General features: G+C 47.2%; 1 protein-coding gene across 1 annotated transcript; it reads left to right on the forward strand.

Moving 5' to 3' along the window:
• The first annotated feature begins 5,356 nt into the window (after positions 1-5,356).
• On the forward strand, positions 5,357-17,209 carry si:dkeyp-113d7.10 (zinc finger and SCAN domain-containing protein 26). The gene is made up of 5 exons (XM_068336298.1): positions 5,357-6,512; positions 11,105-11,383; positions 11,459-11,779; positions 11,853-12,079; positions 12,158-17,209. The coding sequence occupies exons 1-5, from the start codon at positions 5,882-5,884 to the stop codon at positions 12,383-12,385; spliced, it is 1,686 nt and encodes a 561-aa protein (XP_068192399.1). The 5' UTR covers positions 5,357-5,881; the 3' UTR covers positions 12,386-17,209.
• The last annotated feature ends 449 nt before the right edge of the window (positions 17,210-17,658 follow it).

Raw genomic sequence — 17,658 nt, forward strand, 5'->3', positions numbered from 1 at the left:
TGTATTCCAAGTCATGATCACTATGGACACCAGAGCTCCTCCTGCTATGAGTCCTCCTGTGACTGCTCCTGCTGGGACTCCTCCTGTTGGGACTCCTCCTGCTGTAACTCCTCCTGCTATGACTCCTCCTGCTGCAACTTCTCCTACTGTGACTCCTCCTACTATGACTCCTCCTGCCGTGACTCCTCCTACTGTGACTCCTCCTACTATGACTCCTTCTGCTGGGACTCCTCCTGCTGGGACTCCTCCTGCTATGACTCCTCCTGCTGTGACTCTCCTGCTATGACTCCTCCTGCTTTGACTCCTCCTGCTGTGACTCCTCCTGCTATGACTCCTCCTGCTGTGACTCTCCTGCTATGACTCCTCCTGCTTTGACTCCTCCTTCTGTGACTCCTCCAGCTATGACTCCTCCTGCTGTGACTCCTTCTTCTATGAATCCTCCTGATATAACTCCTCCGGCCATGACTCCTCCTGCTATGACTCCTTCTGTGACTCCTCCTGCCAGCAGGTGGCAGCATCATCAGCGCTGCAGCAGCTCCTCCTTTGTTGACCTGCAAGTGGCGCCAGTTTAAGACTTAAAAATAATGTGTGTGTGTGTGTGTGTGTGTGTGTGTGTGTGTGTGTGTGTGTGTGTGTGTGTGTGTGTGTGTGTGTGTGTGTGTGTGTGTGTGTGTGTGTGTGTGAAGAGAACACACACAATTAAGGTGAAGTGAACTAAACCAGTCAACTCAGCTGTTGTGTGTATTTGGTCCTCACTGGTTGCCATCCTGCTGCTACTGCTGTGACACTCACACACACACTCACACTCACACACACTCACACACACACACACACACACACACACACACACACACACACACACACACACACACAGTGTGTCTAGACCAAACACTACAGGAAACGGATTGATCTCACGGGGCTCGTTTGGTTTTCCTTCTTTATTTCCTTCCTTCTCTCACTTCCTCTTTCTAAACTTCTTTTAAGTCGTTCGTCTTTTTGTTCTTGGATTCAAACTTTATTGACAAAAACCTGAATTCATCAAACTGGAGAGAAAACAAAACAGAACAAGAAAAACACTTCAGGAATGTCATCAGACTGAGTGTGTGACATCATTGTGTGACATCATTGTGTGACATCATTGTGTGACATCATTTTGTGAGTGGCTGGAAACTAGAAATTATACTAAAAAAATTACTCGCCTAGGATAAAAGCAATACAAATTTAAATATAAATTTAGAATTTAAAATTTGTTTGATTTTAGATGCAAAATTTTAGAATTTATTGAAATAATAAACTAAAATGTGAACTTTTCCTTTTTAATAATCTATTTTTCCCTCTTAATTTTTTTAATCTTCTCTTTTTTTCATCCCTCTCTTCTTGCCTCTTCCGCCCCCTGCAGGTTGACTTTAGTCCTGCAGCTGATGGAGCCTTTCACCTTGGGCTGAGGTTGAAGGGCAGGAGAGGAAACTGTGTGTGTGTGTGTGTGTGTGTGTGTGTGTGTGTGTGTGTGTGTGTGTGTGTGTGTGTGTGTGTGTGTGTGTGTGTGTGTGTGTGTGTGTGTGTGTGTGTGTGTGTGTGTGTGTGTGTGAAGAAACGCTAATGCACCTGGAAGCTGTAGCTGTCTTGCAGGAAGTCAATACTGTTACCGTACCTTTCAAAATAAAAGACCAAAATTGCAAAAACAATTTAATTACAAATAAAAGTTTCCTATTTCCGTTTCCTGTTGGCTGTGAGATGTTTGAATCATTTAATCTCAGCTTTAAGGCTACAATCGTGATTGGCTGTTGGCGACCAATCGCCGGGGGCCGTTAACAGCTAACATTAGCATTCCACCATTTCCTGGCTAATATTGCAGTTTGACAGACAACAAACCGCAGCATCAATTCAATTATCAACGCTTTTATTTATATTTTTTTATGAATGTTTATAAATGTGAAACAAACGCTGATGTAAGCTAACTGTGCTACAGTTAGCTTTTAGCCACCGCCTTGCGAACATGATAGGAATGATTGGCTGATCGACGTCCATTGATGACATCAGATATATTCCTGTTTTCTGAATCTGTTTCTCATCCCTCTCCTCTTCCTCTCGTCCGATCCGTTCGATTCCCTCGCCATTCGACCCCGTGACCCCGAGCGTCCGCTGAAATCTGCAGTTCTCCCCTCCAACGCTCTGCAGCGTCATGGCGTGTCGCGTTCAATGACAATCAGCCGTGTGGACGCTCCCAGAATGCCGGAGCCGGAGGGGAGGCTTCAGAGCGACTGCAGTCAAATAAAGCGAATAAAGCTTCTTCTGTCTTCTCACGAATTCCGCGCTTCTACCCCTGAAGCCACGTTTAAAAACTGCTGCATCTTTTTTTTGTGAGTTTGAGTCTGATGTGGCTTCAGTCCAAACATCTGGACCCCAAAACAGCTGGAGGTCAGGAAATAAATCGCATTCTTGATGCAGCGGGTTGAAATGTGTGGCGTCAGGAACGCCGCCAGGAATCCGAACGCCTCCTTTGTGTCGGGCGATGTTGTTGTCAGCGCACATCCGCTGCCGACAGGTGTGTTTGGCCTCGTCTTTCAGCGAGTCTTCGCAGGTAGAGACAGGCTGTCAGCCTGCAGGCGACAACCGAGGGATTACAGTGCACAGCGAACCGCCTCACCTCTTCTTCTTCTTTTTCACAAGGAGTCGTTAAATCCATCCGTGAAACTGATGTATGCAAATGAGACATGTGCACACGCCTCCACAAGGGCGTGGCCACAGGTGAGCACAGGTGAGCCCTGAAGGCACAGGAACGCAAAACCGTTGAATTCCAACCCCTCAAACCGCAACCGAGAGGCGCAGATGCTAAGCTATGTAGCGTTAGCACTTCGGAGAGCGATGATGTTCTTGAGGAGGTGAGGGTGAAGAGGATGAAGAGGAGTGGGGGGCGTCGCCCTCACACCTGGTCGGTTGTCGCGGTCGCCGGAGGGACGCCGTCCAATCTGACTTGCGCCAACTTGCAGCTACTACCAGGTGACTGCGGCCTGAAATGTGGCCTTCTGGGTAATCAGTAAATTGTGGGTTTGTTGCAGGAACAGAGAGAAACAACGACTCGCTGCTGCAGACGCAGCAAACCAGGAAGGAAGTGAATTCCAAAACGAGCTCAACCGTGGGTTGGTGGTGGAATCCTTTGGAGCGCTACGATGCTAACAAGTAGGACTCAAGTCACGTCACTCAGTGGGAAACAAAACGTTTGCACCCGAGGGCGAATGTTCAACACTAATTTAAGGTAGCACCTGTCAACAGTGAAGTTAATGCTAGCATGTCACACCTGAGGAAACACCCGGACAAACACCAATCAGAGCCCAGAGTGGCAGAAAGAAACATTTTTGACAGCCTGAAGAAAGCAGAACTGATAACAGGTGGCAGGTGCCGCTAAAGCTAGCACATTTGCAGCTGCTACAACTAAAGCTAGCATATGTGCAATAATTCCAGCTACTTAAAGCACACCTGCGATGCTAATGCTATCACATATGATGCTGAAACAGCTGCTAGCACATCTGCAGCGCTAATGCTAGCACATTTACAGCTGTTGCAACTAATGTTTGCACGTCTGCTGCTGCAACTACTTATAGCACATCTGCAATACTAATGCTAGCATATCTGCTACTGCTGCAACTACTACTAATCTATGGTTGCAACTAATGCTAGCACACCTGCAGTTGATATCATTATTGTTATCACAGTTGCAAATAATGCTAGCATATCCGCTGCTGCTGCAACTAGCAAATCTGCTACCACTAATGCTAGCATATCTGCACCTGTTGCAATTAATTTTAGCACCTTAGCAACTGCTACAGCTGATGCTAGGACATCTGCTGCCACTAATGCTAGCACATCTGCAGCTGCTAATGCTAGCACATCTGCAGCTGCTGCAACTAATGTTAGCACATTTGCAGTTGTTATCACTTATGCTAGCACATCTGGAGCTACTAATGCTAGCACATCTGGAGCTACTAATGCTAGCACATCTGCAGCTGCTAATGCTAGCACATCTGCTGCTGTTGCAACTAACGTTAACACATTTGCAGTTGTTATCACTAATGCTAGCACACCATGCTAATACTTCTTTAGCACAGCGCGGCTCATCTGGTCCTGGCCCTTCTCTGCGTCCCATTGGTCACCGTGGCTGAGCTGATATCAGGTGTGGGAGGGGCGAGGCAGACGGCGGTCCATCACGTGTAAACGTGAAGTAAACTCTTCATTTCTGGGAAACTGATGGACTTTATTTTGTCATGTTTCCACTTTATTGTTTGACGTTTCCGTCAGAAAAGTTCTCCATGATGTTTTTGTGGCGTCACGTTCATTCCTGGAGGATTTACTCCTGTCCAAACATCAAAACCCTCGTCTGCCTTCATCTGAGTCCGACCAAAACGTTTCCACATTTATGAGGTTTCCTTCAGGCGCCATGTGTTTTTCCTCGGCATCAATCCTGATCCACCCAGCCTGTTAAAAACAAGCGCTCCTAAAGAAGCCTTTGTGTCCAAGGCAGGGCAATAAAATGTGTGTAGGAGCAGCCTATAGGACGAACCGCAGCAGCGGGCCTATAAGAGCACACAAACCCCATAAAACCGAACGGGGCCCCTCTGCAGCGGGACGACCCAAAAACTCAGAGGAGCTTCAAGGTTAGAAGCAGGAAAGTCAGAAACAGCAGCAGAGGAAACGTGACCGAAGATCCAAGATTCACAAAAAAACAAAACAAAAACAGGAATAACTTATAGATTATCAACTTTATTCATGTGAATGTGAGAAAAAGGTCCATTTTCCATAATTAAAAATAAAAAAAAATAAGATGCTTGGTGAAAGAAATGGAGAGTTGTGTTTGAATGTATTGAAATTATTACAAATCCTTTAGGGCTCAGAATTGAATAATTAAACTAAATAAATACATTTCCTGTTGTGTCAATAAGGATCAATATGTTTGCTGAGGGATTAAAATGTTAAACACATATAGATTAGATCTATTTTAAAGTTGAGCAGATAAAAGTTATTTTATGACAGGGCTGATAAAAAGCACATGAAAGTGGGGCATAAAAAGAGACACCCCCTGCCCCCCCCCACTTCACCACCACCCATGACGTAACAGCGCTTCATTCACATGTGACACCCGCACCGACCACCCTCCGGTCCTGCGGCCGCAGCCGGACCTCCAGGCCGCCTCACGGCTTCCCTCAGGCGGCCACAGAGGGGGCGGAGGCCCCGCTGAAGGTGGGCGTGTCTCCCACCAGCTGCGGCTCCTCACAACAAAAGGGACAAAAAGCTTGATCCGCTGCGAACGCTGGCTCCGCCCCCTCCCGCTGACGTCACCGGCCTTCTCCTTGCCGTACCACCCGGGAGAAACGCGCGCGCCCCATTTAGGGGGGCGTGTCGCCGTGCTGCGGCATGGCTTCAATCACAAGCCGGGTCGAAGGCTCCGCCCAGCCGCCGACACGTTACGATACCGCCGGTGACGTCACGCGAATTAATGAGACAGACTTTGAGTCTAATCACAAACACTGCAGCTTTAATCCGTTAATCCGTTAATAAAGGTTCATTATTACTCCAGCAAACCGCGGTGGGACATTCATTAAGTCATTAAATCTCTCTTTGAAGACAGGGTGAAACAGTTTTCAACCATTTTTTCCCACAATTTCTCATCCACACCCTGTTTGAGGCACTAAATAAATATTTTATGTCATTTAGATGTAGTCCCTTGTGACGACAGGCTCCTGTTTTCGCGGTAGTAGCTGCGGTGTGTCGTAGCTCCGCCCTCACGCGGAGGAACCACCGACACTTCTTCTGTCTCAATCCAAAATGGCGCCTCTGCCTCTGCGCGAGCTCCGGCGAGCACGGATCCGCGCGCGCGAGCCGACACATGTGGGCGGGGGGAAAAAGCGGCTGCGCCTCTACTCGGGTGTTTCCGGCAGAGTCTCCGAAGGGGCTGGACAGGCGCGCGCGAGGCGAGCAAGACGGAGAGAGAACATCAGCCGGAGGGGAGCGACGACAGCACAGCCGCCGGAACATCCGCGCCACCGGGGGCCCAGTTGAAGCCAGCGTTCCGCCGGGGAGACGCGGCCTGGGGCTCGGCTACAGAAGTATGAGAGAGCCCTCTCGGCAGAGGGGCGACAACATGAACGGGGCCGTGTACATCTCGTTTTTCCAGGGCCAGCTGGAGTCCGTGCTGGAGCAGGTCGTTCAGCTCGCCGTCCAGGAAATCAGCCAGTCGGTGGGGACCAGCCTGAACGCGCTGCTGCTGGAGACGGCCGGCAAGGAGCAGGAAAACCGCCGGCTGAGGCTGCAGCTCCAGACGCGGGAGAACCCGGGCAGAGCCGCCGCCGCGGATGGCGGTGGAGGCTCACCGGCGGCCGGTAAGAGCAAAGCCGGGAAGGCGGCGGGGGACGAGAACCCGGAGCGGCAGCAGCAGCGTTTCCACGCCCCCGGAGGAGGGCAGGGCGCCGGCGTGCCCACCGACACGCGCCGCCTGGAGCAGAGGGGACGCGTCGTGGGTAAGAACCCCCCCCATACACCTCGACCCACCCCCACGTTATACAACACGTATATTTACACGCAGGATCCTCCCTTCCAGTCCCCGCGTGTTGCGCACGCGGACGCATGTTGCGTAACCGTTGCGGTCCGTTTTGGGACGTTTCCGCGTAAAACGAGGCCCCCTCAGGTAATAAACCCAAAGATTCATGGCTCCTCTTGACACGAGGAGGACAAAGACGCCTCAGTGTGGAGACACGGGACCGGCAGTGGCATCCTGATGGGGGGGTGGGGTGGGTAGGGTAGGGGGTGTGTGGGGGTGGGGGATGAGGAAGAGTCGTGGGGCAACTTTGACCCCAGAGGTGAGGCTGAATGTGGAGACCCAAACCGGAATGGAAAATCAGGACTGACAAGCCCCGCAGGTCTGTAAATACCACATCTGTCTGTCAGGTCGGGTCACGTGACGCCCCCCCCCCACCCCAATTCCATCTGACAGAACAGGTTCATGTGGAAACCCCCACCCCCCCCAAAAAAGGCGCCAACGTTATAACGAAAACGCGCTTTTCCACCAGCGCGTGGGGATTTACGGCCTTCCTTTGACATGTCCTCTTCAGGAACTGTGTGTGTGTGTGGGGGTGTCTTTGGTGCAGGGCGGAGGGACGGGACGGGAGGAGGAGGAGTGGGTGGGTGAGTTGGTGAGGGGCGGGGGGCACCGGGACAAAGAAGCAACAGACTGCAGGAGACGGGGTTCCAGTCCCACGTGGTTTTTGGCGAATCCCCAGCGAGGAGCGAATCGGGGATGGGGGGGTGGGTTACGGTTGTCAAGGCGCGTTAGTCGTCAACCGACGGGTGGAAGTTCACGCATCGGGGGGGGGGGGGGGGGGGGGCAGGAGGGTCCGCGGCGCTCCTTTTCCTTGTGGGGGGTGGGGGTGGTGGTGGGCGAGGCCATTTTGTTTGCCACTGAAGGGAAAGGTCACCGCCGGAGTCATCCTCGCTGGATGCCGTTGAACCCCCCCCCACCTTTAAACCCGACCAGAACGCTTCCAGTACGAAGGTTTGTAGGTTTGGTTCGGCTGGGATGCTAATCGGCCGCCGCCGCCACCACCTCCTCAATCAGCACCTATAGGATATTAGTCCTCATGTTTGTTTGTTTGTTTGTGATTTTGGCAAATAAATAAACAGAAAACAAACAAGCAGGTGAACTGATGCGACGTAAACAAACAAACATGATTGTGACTAAACATTATTTACACCATTTCAAGAGTAAATCTCACGTCTGTCCACCAGTCTGTTTGTGTTTACGGCAGAAAAGGATTAAAAATAGTCAGATTGAGGATATTTATTGTTGCTATTGGCAACAAAGTGATGGTGATTTGTGATTGGGCGCTGAAAATTGCAGTCATAAACCGAAAATACGCATTTGTTATATATTTATAACGTCAAGGTTTACATTGTTTTGTTGTGATGGCGGAATTTTAAAAAAGTTGAATCGATTTTTAACGTTGAGGGTTTTTTTTTTTAGCGATCTGGGTTTCATTTTTTTATTGTGTTCTAGAGGGCGTGGCCGAGGCGTAACCGCGACGAATCGTCGTGACAACGTACCCCTTTCAAATTTTATTGTCGTATTTGAAGTAAAAGATTTTTTCAATTAACTTTTAAGCTGAGTTTAAATCGACTCGTAAAATAAAATAATAAAAAGCGTGAGGTTAAAATTTCTGTTGAATTTAATTTCATAAAAAATAAGTAAAATTTAATGTAAAATCTGGAAACATTTAAACATTATTGATACTTAATGACTAAGCAGTCGAACACAAAGGTTGTGCTGAGTCGTGAACTGGCGTCTCCACGGCGACCTGACTCAACATGGCTTCCTCTTCCCTTCAGGATACGAGTCGTGTCGTAAACTCCAACATGGCGGCGCTCGTCTGACGGACGCTCGCCGTCCCCCAAAGGTCGGAGTGGCGTGTTTTTAGTGTGGGATTTGCGACCCTTCATTTTGACAGACGGGCTGAAACACCAACAGGATGTTTGTTTTTTTATTGATCCAACTGAACTGATTATTGGAAAGAAACGTATATTTCTGAAGCTCAGAATTTGTTCATTCACTCAGACCGACATTCTGTTGAGTCACATTATTAATCGCTGAGTAATTGCTTGTCGTTTCAAATTTATAAGCGGCTGCCTCTCATTGGTCCGTCAGAGCAGAGCATTTATTGGCTGCTGGTTTGTTTAGTGGTTGAACTGGGATCAGATTTATGTCAGTTGTGGCATTGTGGGCGGGGCTAAAGGGGCCCGACCACACCCACTTGTACTATGAGGCAATAAAGCCATAAATTTAACTTTTAAAATGAATTTAAAGATGAGATGAAACGATTGTTGAGTCGGCTTCCATGAAGCGTCAGTCATGTGATGTCTGGACCAATCACAGCAGGTCTGTGCTGTCCAATCATAACGTAGAGATACATCCTGTTACATCAGTGATGTCATTGTAGGCGTCATGGCAGTCGTTTGTCTGTGATTGGATGATGAGGAGCTCCAGGACTTCATATGGTCTGCAGACCGCCGCTAACTCCTGCTAGCTGCTAACCGCTGCTAGCTGCTGCTAGCTGGTGATTCATTATCAGTTGATCACACACCAGTCAGGTCAACCAATCACGTTGCCCCGTTCTGACCTACTGCCTCGATGCCTCTGGCGTTGTCACGGATATGCTGTTCGACACTGCGACCGTCTGTCTGTGTCCCAGCGGTGAGACGACACAGGCTCCGCCCCCGTCCCCCTCCCCCCCGTGTTAGATCTGAGTCGTGTTCACCAACATCTGCAGGATGCAGGAAGTTCGCCAATCGTCACGGCAACGTTAGTGAGGCGCTGCGTTCGCTGCCCCTCCGACACCGGAGTGATGAAACCAAACGTGTTGATCAATACTCAATAATCAGTTTGTGATCAAACGGTGTGATCAGTGGACAGCAGCTCGTTAGAGGATGGAGGAGAACCGTCGTCTAGGAAACGCATCAGCATCAGCTTCACACACACAGCTGTTTGTCTGGGTGTGTGTGATCACTGCAGCAGCAGCACACACACACGTAAACACACGCACGTAAACACATGCACGTAAACACACACCTAAAAACAAAACACATGTAAACACACACACACACACACACGTAAACAATGCACACAAACACACACACGTAAACACACACCTAAAAACAAAAACACATGTAAACACACACACTCATGTAAACAATACACACAGACAAACAAACACACGTAAAAACACACACACAGATGTAAACACATAAACACACACACACACACACACACACATAAAAACACACACACACAGACGTAAACACACACACACACACTCATGCAGAGACACGTGACACACTGCGCTCACGCCTGCATGCACACGTTTGTTCACTCAGTCGCAAACACACAGCTGACACGCAACCCCCCCCCACCCCCAGAAAACCAGGCCGCCGTCTCAGACAGGAGAGGACGTCAGGACAGGCGATGACATCACAGCGGCAACGGCCAATCAGAACGCTTTTATTCTGATAGGAATTTTGAAACGTTTGAGTTCGTAGAGGGATCGAGTCATGTGACCAACATTAAGACCGGATGAGAACAACAACAACAACAATAATATAAATAAATATTATTATTATTATTATTAACAGTCAGGCTGAAACTAAGTGAAGACACTGAAATTAATGAGATGTAGCCGTTGGATGATTTGACCTTTGACCCCTGGAGACAGTCGTCTTTGCTCTTGGGGCGTTGTCTAACCCCTCCCCCCTGTCTACAGATGTACACTTCCTGTTCAGGGCGGAGCATCAGGACCTCCAGCCAATCAGCTCCATTTGAACCTGGAGCTGATGAAGGAAAGCAGAACGGAGCTTTAATGATCACATGATTAACTTCATCCAATCAGATTCTAGATCTATCAGCAGCCTCTCAGGATGCTGAAGGCTCAGAATCTGGTGCTGGGGGGTCACGGGGGGGGTGTCCCTCAGACCGTGAGATAATGGCGTCTGGACACCTTGAGGTCAGAGGTCGCTCTGTTTCGGGGAGGGGGCGGGTTCACATCCACACAAAGCGACACCTCGGACCCCCCCCTGTCTGCAACGCCACCAGGGACAAAGGCTGGACAACAGAGGGGCGGGGCCACAACGGCGTAGACCAATCCCTGTCGTTCAGAGTAAACCACCTCTCATTAACCCCAACGTGTGGCGGCTGACTCCTCCCCCCGAGGCGCCACAGCATCTGTCCAAAGCAGCGTCTGGGGGTGTGTCTCACGCTGATGACATCATCGGACCAAAGGTCACACCCTCAACGCTTCCGTTTGCAGCGTCTTCTGTTTGAGACCAGCTCGTCTTGGTGGCGTAGGAGGCGTGGCCTCTCTGGGCGCACCGTCGCCCATATATGGTGCTGCCGTTGACTCGAAAATCTCTCGGTCCTCCAGCGGCGTGCCGGGCTTCTGACAGGACACGTCTGACCGTTGGGTCCCTAGTATTGGTTCTGTCGGTAGGGAACCGGGTACTGCGTGGTTCTTTGAGTCTTCTATTGTTCTTGATGATGATGATGACCCCCCCTGCCGCCCCCCCCCCACAGAGCAGCTGAAGGTCGTCATGGAGCAGGTGTTGGACTTCGCCGTCCGCGAGCTGACCAAGATCGTGGAGGCGTCGTTTGACGACCTCCTGCTGGAGCTCACCAAGATGGACACGGAGCAGCAGCTCCTGGAGGAGCGTCTGGGGCGGGGCCACGACAGGGGTGGGCGGGGGGGCGGGGGCCGAAGGAGGGGCTCCGAGAACGATTCGGCGTCTCCCAGCGAGTCCGAAGACGCCCGGGAGGAGCCGGCGGAGGCGTCCAAGAAGCCGGAGGAGACGCCCGGTGAGTGTGTGTGTGTGTGTGTCTGGGGGGGTTCATGTCATGTGGAGCCTGTAGACTATCAATGTGTCCCCCCAGGCCCCGGACGCCCCCCCATCCTGTCCGTCTCTCAGGACTGGGTCCCCATCCTGGACAAGGTGTTCGGTCAGAAGTGGTGCAGTGAGGTCAGAGAGCTCCAGGGGGGAGTGTGTGGGCGGAGCCTGGCAGAAGGCGGGGCTCAGCTGGTCCAGCCTCTCTCCTCCGCGCTGACCCTGGAGCCCTCCCCCTCCTCCCCCCAGCAGGACCCCCGCTGGACCCCTCTGGAGGACATGGAGGTGTTCTCTCCAGACGAGGGCGCTGGCGGTCGGATCAACACTGCCGCCGCCGCCGGGGGTGGAGGAGGCAGCAGCACTGGATCAGGTGAGTGCTGACGATCGTGAAGCCCCGCCTCCAAAACCTCGCCACACCTGCCGACTCTCCGCTGTGTCTCCAGGACGCCGCCGCTCCTCCGCCTCGATGCTCCACCGCCTCCTGACGCTCCCGTCTCAGCTGCTGGAGGACGACGGCGCCGCCGGCGGCGAACCGCCGGCCGCCGCCGCCGCCAACTGCCAAGATAACACTGAGACGACTGGACGCACCGGCACGTCGCCCCTAGCAACCAGGGAGGAGGAGGAAGAAGAGGAGGAAGAGGAGGAGGAGGGGGAGGACAAAGGGAGGAAGGTGAGGAGCAGCGTTTCCTGCTCCTTTGAAGTTGGTGCTTTTATTTTGTTAAGGTCACTTTCTGTTTTTCCCCCTCAGAAGAAGAGGAGGAGGGTGTGGTCGGAGTGCGAGGAGTGCGGTCGGAGGTTCAGTCGGATGTCGGTGCTGAAGGCTCATCGACAGAGTCACGTCGCCGAGAACGCCGCCGGCGAGGCGGCATCGCCGCCTGAGGGGGGCGGGACCACGCTGGCGTTACACTGCTCCGAGTGCGGTAAGAGGTTCTCCTCGGCGACCCGCCTTCACAGCCACGTCCGGACCCAACACTGAACCGGCGCCGCCCGACTGGCTCCACACCGCCACCCGGAGACCAGAGGGATTGTGGGATACAAGGGATTCATTAAAGGGCGGATCTGAGCCAAGCAGACGGTACAGACTAGAGCAGCGAGGGCGGACCGACGCTCACTGATAAGGGTTTTATTTTGAAAGCGAACAGGAAGCTGACCACAGCAACTCCTGATAGGCTGCAACTAATTATGACATCACCAGTCAACGTCAGACTTCTTACAATCAACCAGTCGTCAACCGTTTATCGTTGAGGTGATTGGAAAACGTTTCAGTCCAATACATTTGAGTTTCGTTCACTGGTTGTCGGACAGATTGTTGATCAACAGTTTTCAACCGATCGCTTTTATTTATTGAAACTGTTCAGAAGCTCCGCCTCCAGTTCTAGCAAATGAGCTGGATCTGAACATTGATCGTTGTCATTGGACGCAGGTGGAAAAAATTATTGATGACGTCACCCGTAGCGACCAGGCTCCGCCCTCTATAAGATTTACCCACAATGCACAGCATCTTAACGTCATTAATAATTTAATTGTCTAACACTTCATACAAGTAAACAGTCCAGGTCCACATAGTGAAATAAGTCCAGGTCCACATAGTGAAATAAGTCCAGGTCCATACAGTGAAACAATCCAGGTCCACATAATGAAATAAGTCCAGGTCCATACAGTGAAATAATTTTCATACAGAAACAGTCCAGGTCCACGTAGTGAGATAACTCCAGGTCCATACAGTGAAATTACGTTTTAATGCCGTTACTTTTACTCCTCAGATTAAAATAAAAACCTCCTCAAACGTTTGCGGAGCGGTGAAACGCCAAACATCATCTCCACTTCTGCCCAATCAGACTCTCTGAAAAGAAGATGGTCCAGGTTCATCCAGTCAGTTCTGCCAAATCTTTATTTCTCTTTAGTATGGGAACAAGGGGGCGGAGTCACACGTCTGTTAGCAGCGTTTGAATTTTAAAAGAAAACTTGAAAGGTTAAAGCCAAGCTTCTGGTTCTGTACAATTATTTCAACTTGAATGAGTCGGAAAAGGGACCAGAAACATCGTGAAGAGACGAAACGCGGGGGTGATCCCCGACGAGGACGCCACCGCTTCTTCTTCTACTCCTGTAAAACACGTACAAACTGTTGTTGCTGACAGCAAAGCACTGCAGGTGGATTTTTCTGCAATAATCCGACCGGAGGTGTCGGGGGATCTTTTTTGAACCTTTTTTTTTTTTTTTTTACGTGATATTTTTTCTTCTTCGTAACTTTCGGATCGTCGTCGGGCGAAGTTTTTGTCACATTGGAGATTTTTTGGGAACATTTCTGAGGACTCTTCTTCAGCTTGTACAAAACAACGTCATCAGTGGCACCGATTGTTTTTGACTCTTTGAATGTGAATTTCAGCTTTTTTTTTGTAAAAAAAAAAAAAAATCCTCTGGATATTTGTAGTTTTTATTTTTCAGACAGAAGTGATTAAGAAGAAGTCGAGGTATTTAAGTCGTTGACGGTTCCTTCTCTCCTTCCTGATTCGTCTGTCCTGTTCGGAAACATCGTGTTGAGGTTTACCTCCCGGAGAAAAAAACACTTTAACAATTCTGAAAAGAAAAACCTAAAATGTTTTCCAGTAAAACAGAGAAAATTTTCTCTGGTTAAAAATCTGTGAATTTGATGCGTCGGAAGCCAAAGAACAGACTTATCACAAAAATACCCTGAAAATATGCAACGTTCATCGGAAACGAGGAAAAAGAATTTGTTTCTGATGGACGACGATGTGAAATCTGCAGAATTATAAGAAGTTTTGGAATTTATTGTAATTATATATGTAGATTTTTGTCTTTTTTTTAAAAACATTTTGGAACTTAGGTGGGAATGAGCTTCCATATATCTGCCCGAAATATAAAGAAGAGCTTTAATGTCAGGATCAGTGATGAACATCTATGAAATCACGAGGCAGAATTTAAAATAAAATTTAATGAGCCGTAGAAACAAACTGATTTTACTGAACGCAGCCAAACAGGAAGTTACTACTGATTACTTTCCATGAAATTAAACAAATTTTGAAATTCTTAGTCGCACCCGAAATTGTGATGAATTGTCTCACGTATTTATTTAATGTTGGAAATAAATTTTATTGTTTTAAATGATTTAATTTATTCAAATGATAAATTATTGCACTAAAAGTAAACGTCTGTCACTAAAAAGTTTTTGTTTTTGACGACCATCGTTTGTTTTTTTTTTATTTGGAAACTTATTTTTTATTAAAATCTGAATGTATGGAAGCTCTTTTCAGTCCGTAAAACAAATCAACAGATGAATAAAATTTAATTATGTGAAGAAAAGAAAACCCTTTACTTACAGAAGAAAACTATTTAAGTTGAAGCAGAAAAACATTGAAATACGATTTTTAGGATTTTATTAAAATAATTTTTTTATCAAAGTTTGTAATTTTGTTATACTTTAAATTAACTTTAGAAACAAAATAACAAAATTTTTTTTAAAATTGATTTTATCCACTCCTGTCAGCTTATTCATCATTTAAAGTTAAATGATGAATTTAAATCATTAAAGAGGGAATTTTTTAAAATGTATTTTTTTAGTAAGACAAATCGCTCTTTTAAAAACTTTTTCATTTTAATATTTAACTTTCTAGTTCTCTCAACGTGTTTCACTGACCAGGATGGGATGGAGGGAAGGATGGAGTTGGACTGAAGGACCACTCCCAGTGCACGCTGGGATTTATTTCATGGGTTTGGACTATTTGCTGGGGCGGCGGTCCCGACCGCCCCGGTCTGGTTTATCACCTGCTGTTCATATATTGATATTTCCTCTCTGTGACGCTTCGGAACGAACAATCAGCCATTGTTTTTTTGTGTGCTTTGTAAATGTGCGAATTTTGTAGCAAGAATCTGTTTTTATTTGAACTAAAGAATGAAGCAATATGAAGTAAAAGTTCATTAGCAAAAACAAACAAGACGTTTCCTAGAAAAAAAAAATCAACCTCCCGAAAATCAGGCGGGTTTGATTTGTGTGAAGAGTGAATGGGAAATTTTATGATTTCAAAATTTTCTCCTCAGTTTAATGAATCTTGCTTGAATAAGTCGGACTTATCGTCTGCCTCGAAACATCCGAACGACTCAACCACTTTTCTTTTCCGTTCTCGGCACTTTCATCCTCACGTCGTACGTCGTTTACCTCATTTCTCATCCGACTATTTCCTGTTTCACTCAAACCTCATTACCTCAGGAGACGCACGCCGTCACGTCACTGCGAGTGTTTAACACTTCTATTTGAGATTATTTTTTGTTATTAAATGAGCGTCAGATTTAGTTTTTCCTTTTTTTTATTATCTGCAAACGCACAAAATTCTCAGGTTTTAAAGGGGGGTCAGGGGGAGGAGTTAAGCTACCAGACTGAAAAGGAAGTCTTTATTATAGAAAGATTTTTTTAAAAATCAACAATTTCAAAAAATTATAAATCAGTATTCAACATGAGAATTGGATTATTTTTATTTTATAAATTTTAAATGTGATCGTTTTAATTTTTTTTTACATTTGGAAAATCCAGATGAACCAAGTTAAAGAAAGGTGAACATTTTCAAACATAATTTCTGTCATTTCTTCTCATATATACATAAATATTTGAATTGCGATAAAAACAAAAAAATCTTCCTGTGATCAGAATCGAGTTTTGTTTCCAGCACGCATTCCTCTCAGCGTTTTGTTTGTTTTGTTTTTTTCCACGGGAGAAAACAGTTGTCATAAATCCGATTATTTAACGCACTGAGACACAGGCGCGTGAACGCGTCATGTCGTCGCGTTCGCGCTCTGAAAAGTGGTTGTTTGGTTCCCATGTGAGGAGAGAAGATCCTTTCATTCAGGAAGAACCAGCTGACGATGAAACGATGAAAGCAGAGGCGTTAGTCTTTTTCCTGAAGGTCCAGATTTACTGGGGTGGGGGGGTGATGGACGTCTACCACACAGAAAGGGAACTGATGTCTGCCTCGTTTCCTTGGGAACAAGCTGAACTCGGTGGGATGTAGTTCCAACTCTGGCCACCAGAGGTTGCTAAGTGACACTGGACCTTCAGAGGAACCTCATTCCTGGGGGTGTTTGGAGAAACGTCCGTCAGGAGTTCCTCAGGGAACAATCCGAGGACCCGTTTCAGTTCAGGTGCGGGAATGTAAGGGATGTTTTATTATTTTTTTACGTTGTGTTTTCATTTGAAATTGTTCTTCTTCATATGTTTTTTTTTAAGACAAGTGTGAGAATTTTGGAGCGTGTGTTTTTGTTTTACTTTTAATATTTCTACACTGTGTACAATCTCAATGAACGGATTCGTTCGTCTCAGTGTTTGGATTTGATGCAATGCTTTTGATAAAAATGTGCCCTTTTTGTAATGAAGCAGTGGAAAACAAATCAAAACGGGAGTTTTTTTCTTTGGTAATACAAAAAGAATTTTCAAAAAAGTTGACTTGAAATAACTCCAGAGCTTCATGCAGAGTGGAATATCACCAACTTTTACATCTTAAACCAGTTAAACGGATAAAATCCATGTCTGAATGTTTAATGCTGCGTGAAACCGGGTCGGGTTTCAAAAAGATCCGATAAAGGAAAATGTTTTACAAACAGCTTCATCGTCAGGATGAAGAAAAGCAGCCTTTAAAGTGATTTAATATTTCAATAAATGTATCAGTGGTCTTAATGTTTATTAAGTTATGTCTCTGCAGTAGAATAAATCTCAAACAATACAGTCATGTGAAAAAGCACAGATTTAGGTGTTGGATAAAATCTCTGCCTTATTAAAATTATTATAAAGTTGTTTATTTGTATTTCCTCAGTTTGACTCACACAAAAATAGAAGCCAGGTTCTTTGTTTTATTGTCAAGGTTGATTCAGAAAAATAATGTCCATATCAGGTTTGGTCGAATTGGACCCGAAGGTTTCCACTGACGCCTCTAGAATGAGACACTTCTTCTTGATCCAGGTCCATCTGACTCGCGACAGGCTGCAGGTTTCCAGTGGACCAGGAAGCAAAGTGGACCCGGAGAATCCAGAAGATCCAGTTTGGACTCAGAATAGAACCCACAACCTTCTGGATCTGATTTGGATAGTTCTAAACTGACGGAGAAGATCTTGGGTATGGATCCTGGAGATTTTACCCCAATATTTCCAATATTTAAAGATTATTAGAAGAAGTATACTTTATTAATCCCGCAAGGGGAAATTACATTATTATTTTGATAATTAATGATGTAATGTTTTTTTTCT

The sequence above is a fragment of the Antennarius striatus genome, chromosome 16 (genome assembly GCF_040054535.1).
Source record: "Antennarius striatus isolate MH-2024 chromosome 16, ASM4005453v1, whole genome shotgun sequence".
NCBI classification, from domain to species: domain Eukaryota; kingdom Metazoa; phylum Chordata; class Actinopteri; order Lophiiformes; family Antennariidae; genus Antennarius; species Antennarius striatus.

Excerpts from the sequence above, each read along its gene's own strand:
- si:dkeyp-113d7.10 (XM_068336298.1), top strand. The coding sequence starts at position 5,882 with ATGTGGGCGGGGGGAAAAAGCGGCTGCGCCTCTACTCGGGTGTTTCCG. Across the intron at positions 11,384-11,458 it reads GAAGCCGGAGGAGACGCCCG|GCCCCGGACGCCCCCCCATC; the intron begins GTGAGTGTGTGT and ends GTGTCCCCCCAG. Across the intron at positions 12,080-12,157 it reads GGGAGGACAAAGGGAGGAAG|AAGAAGAGGAGGAGGGTGTG; the intron begins GTGAGGAGCAGC and ends TTTCCCCCTCAG.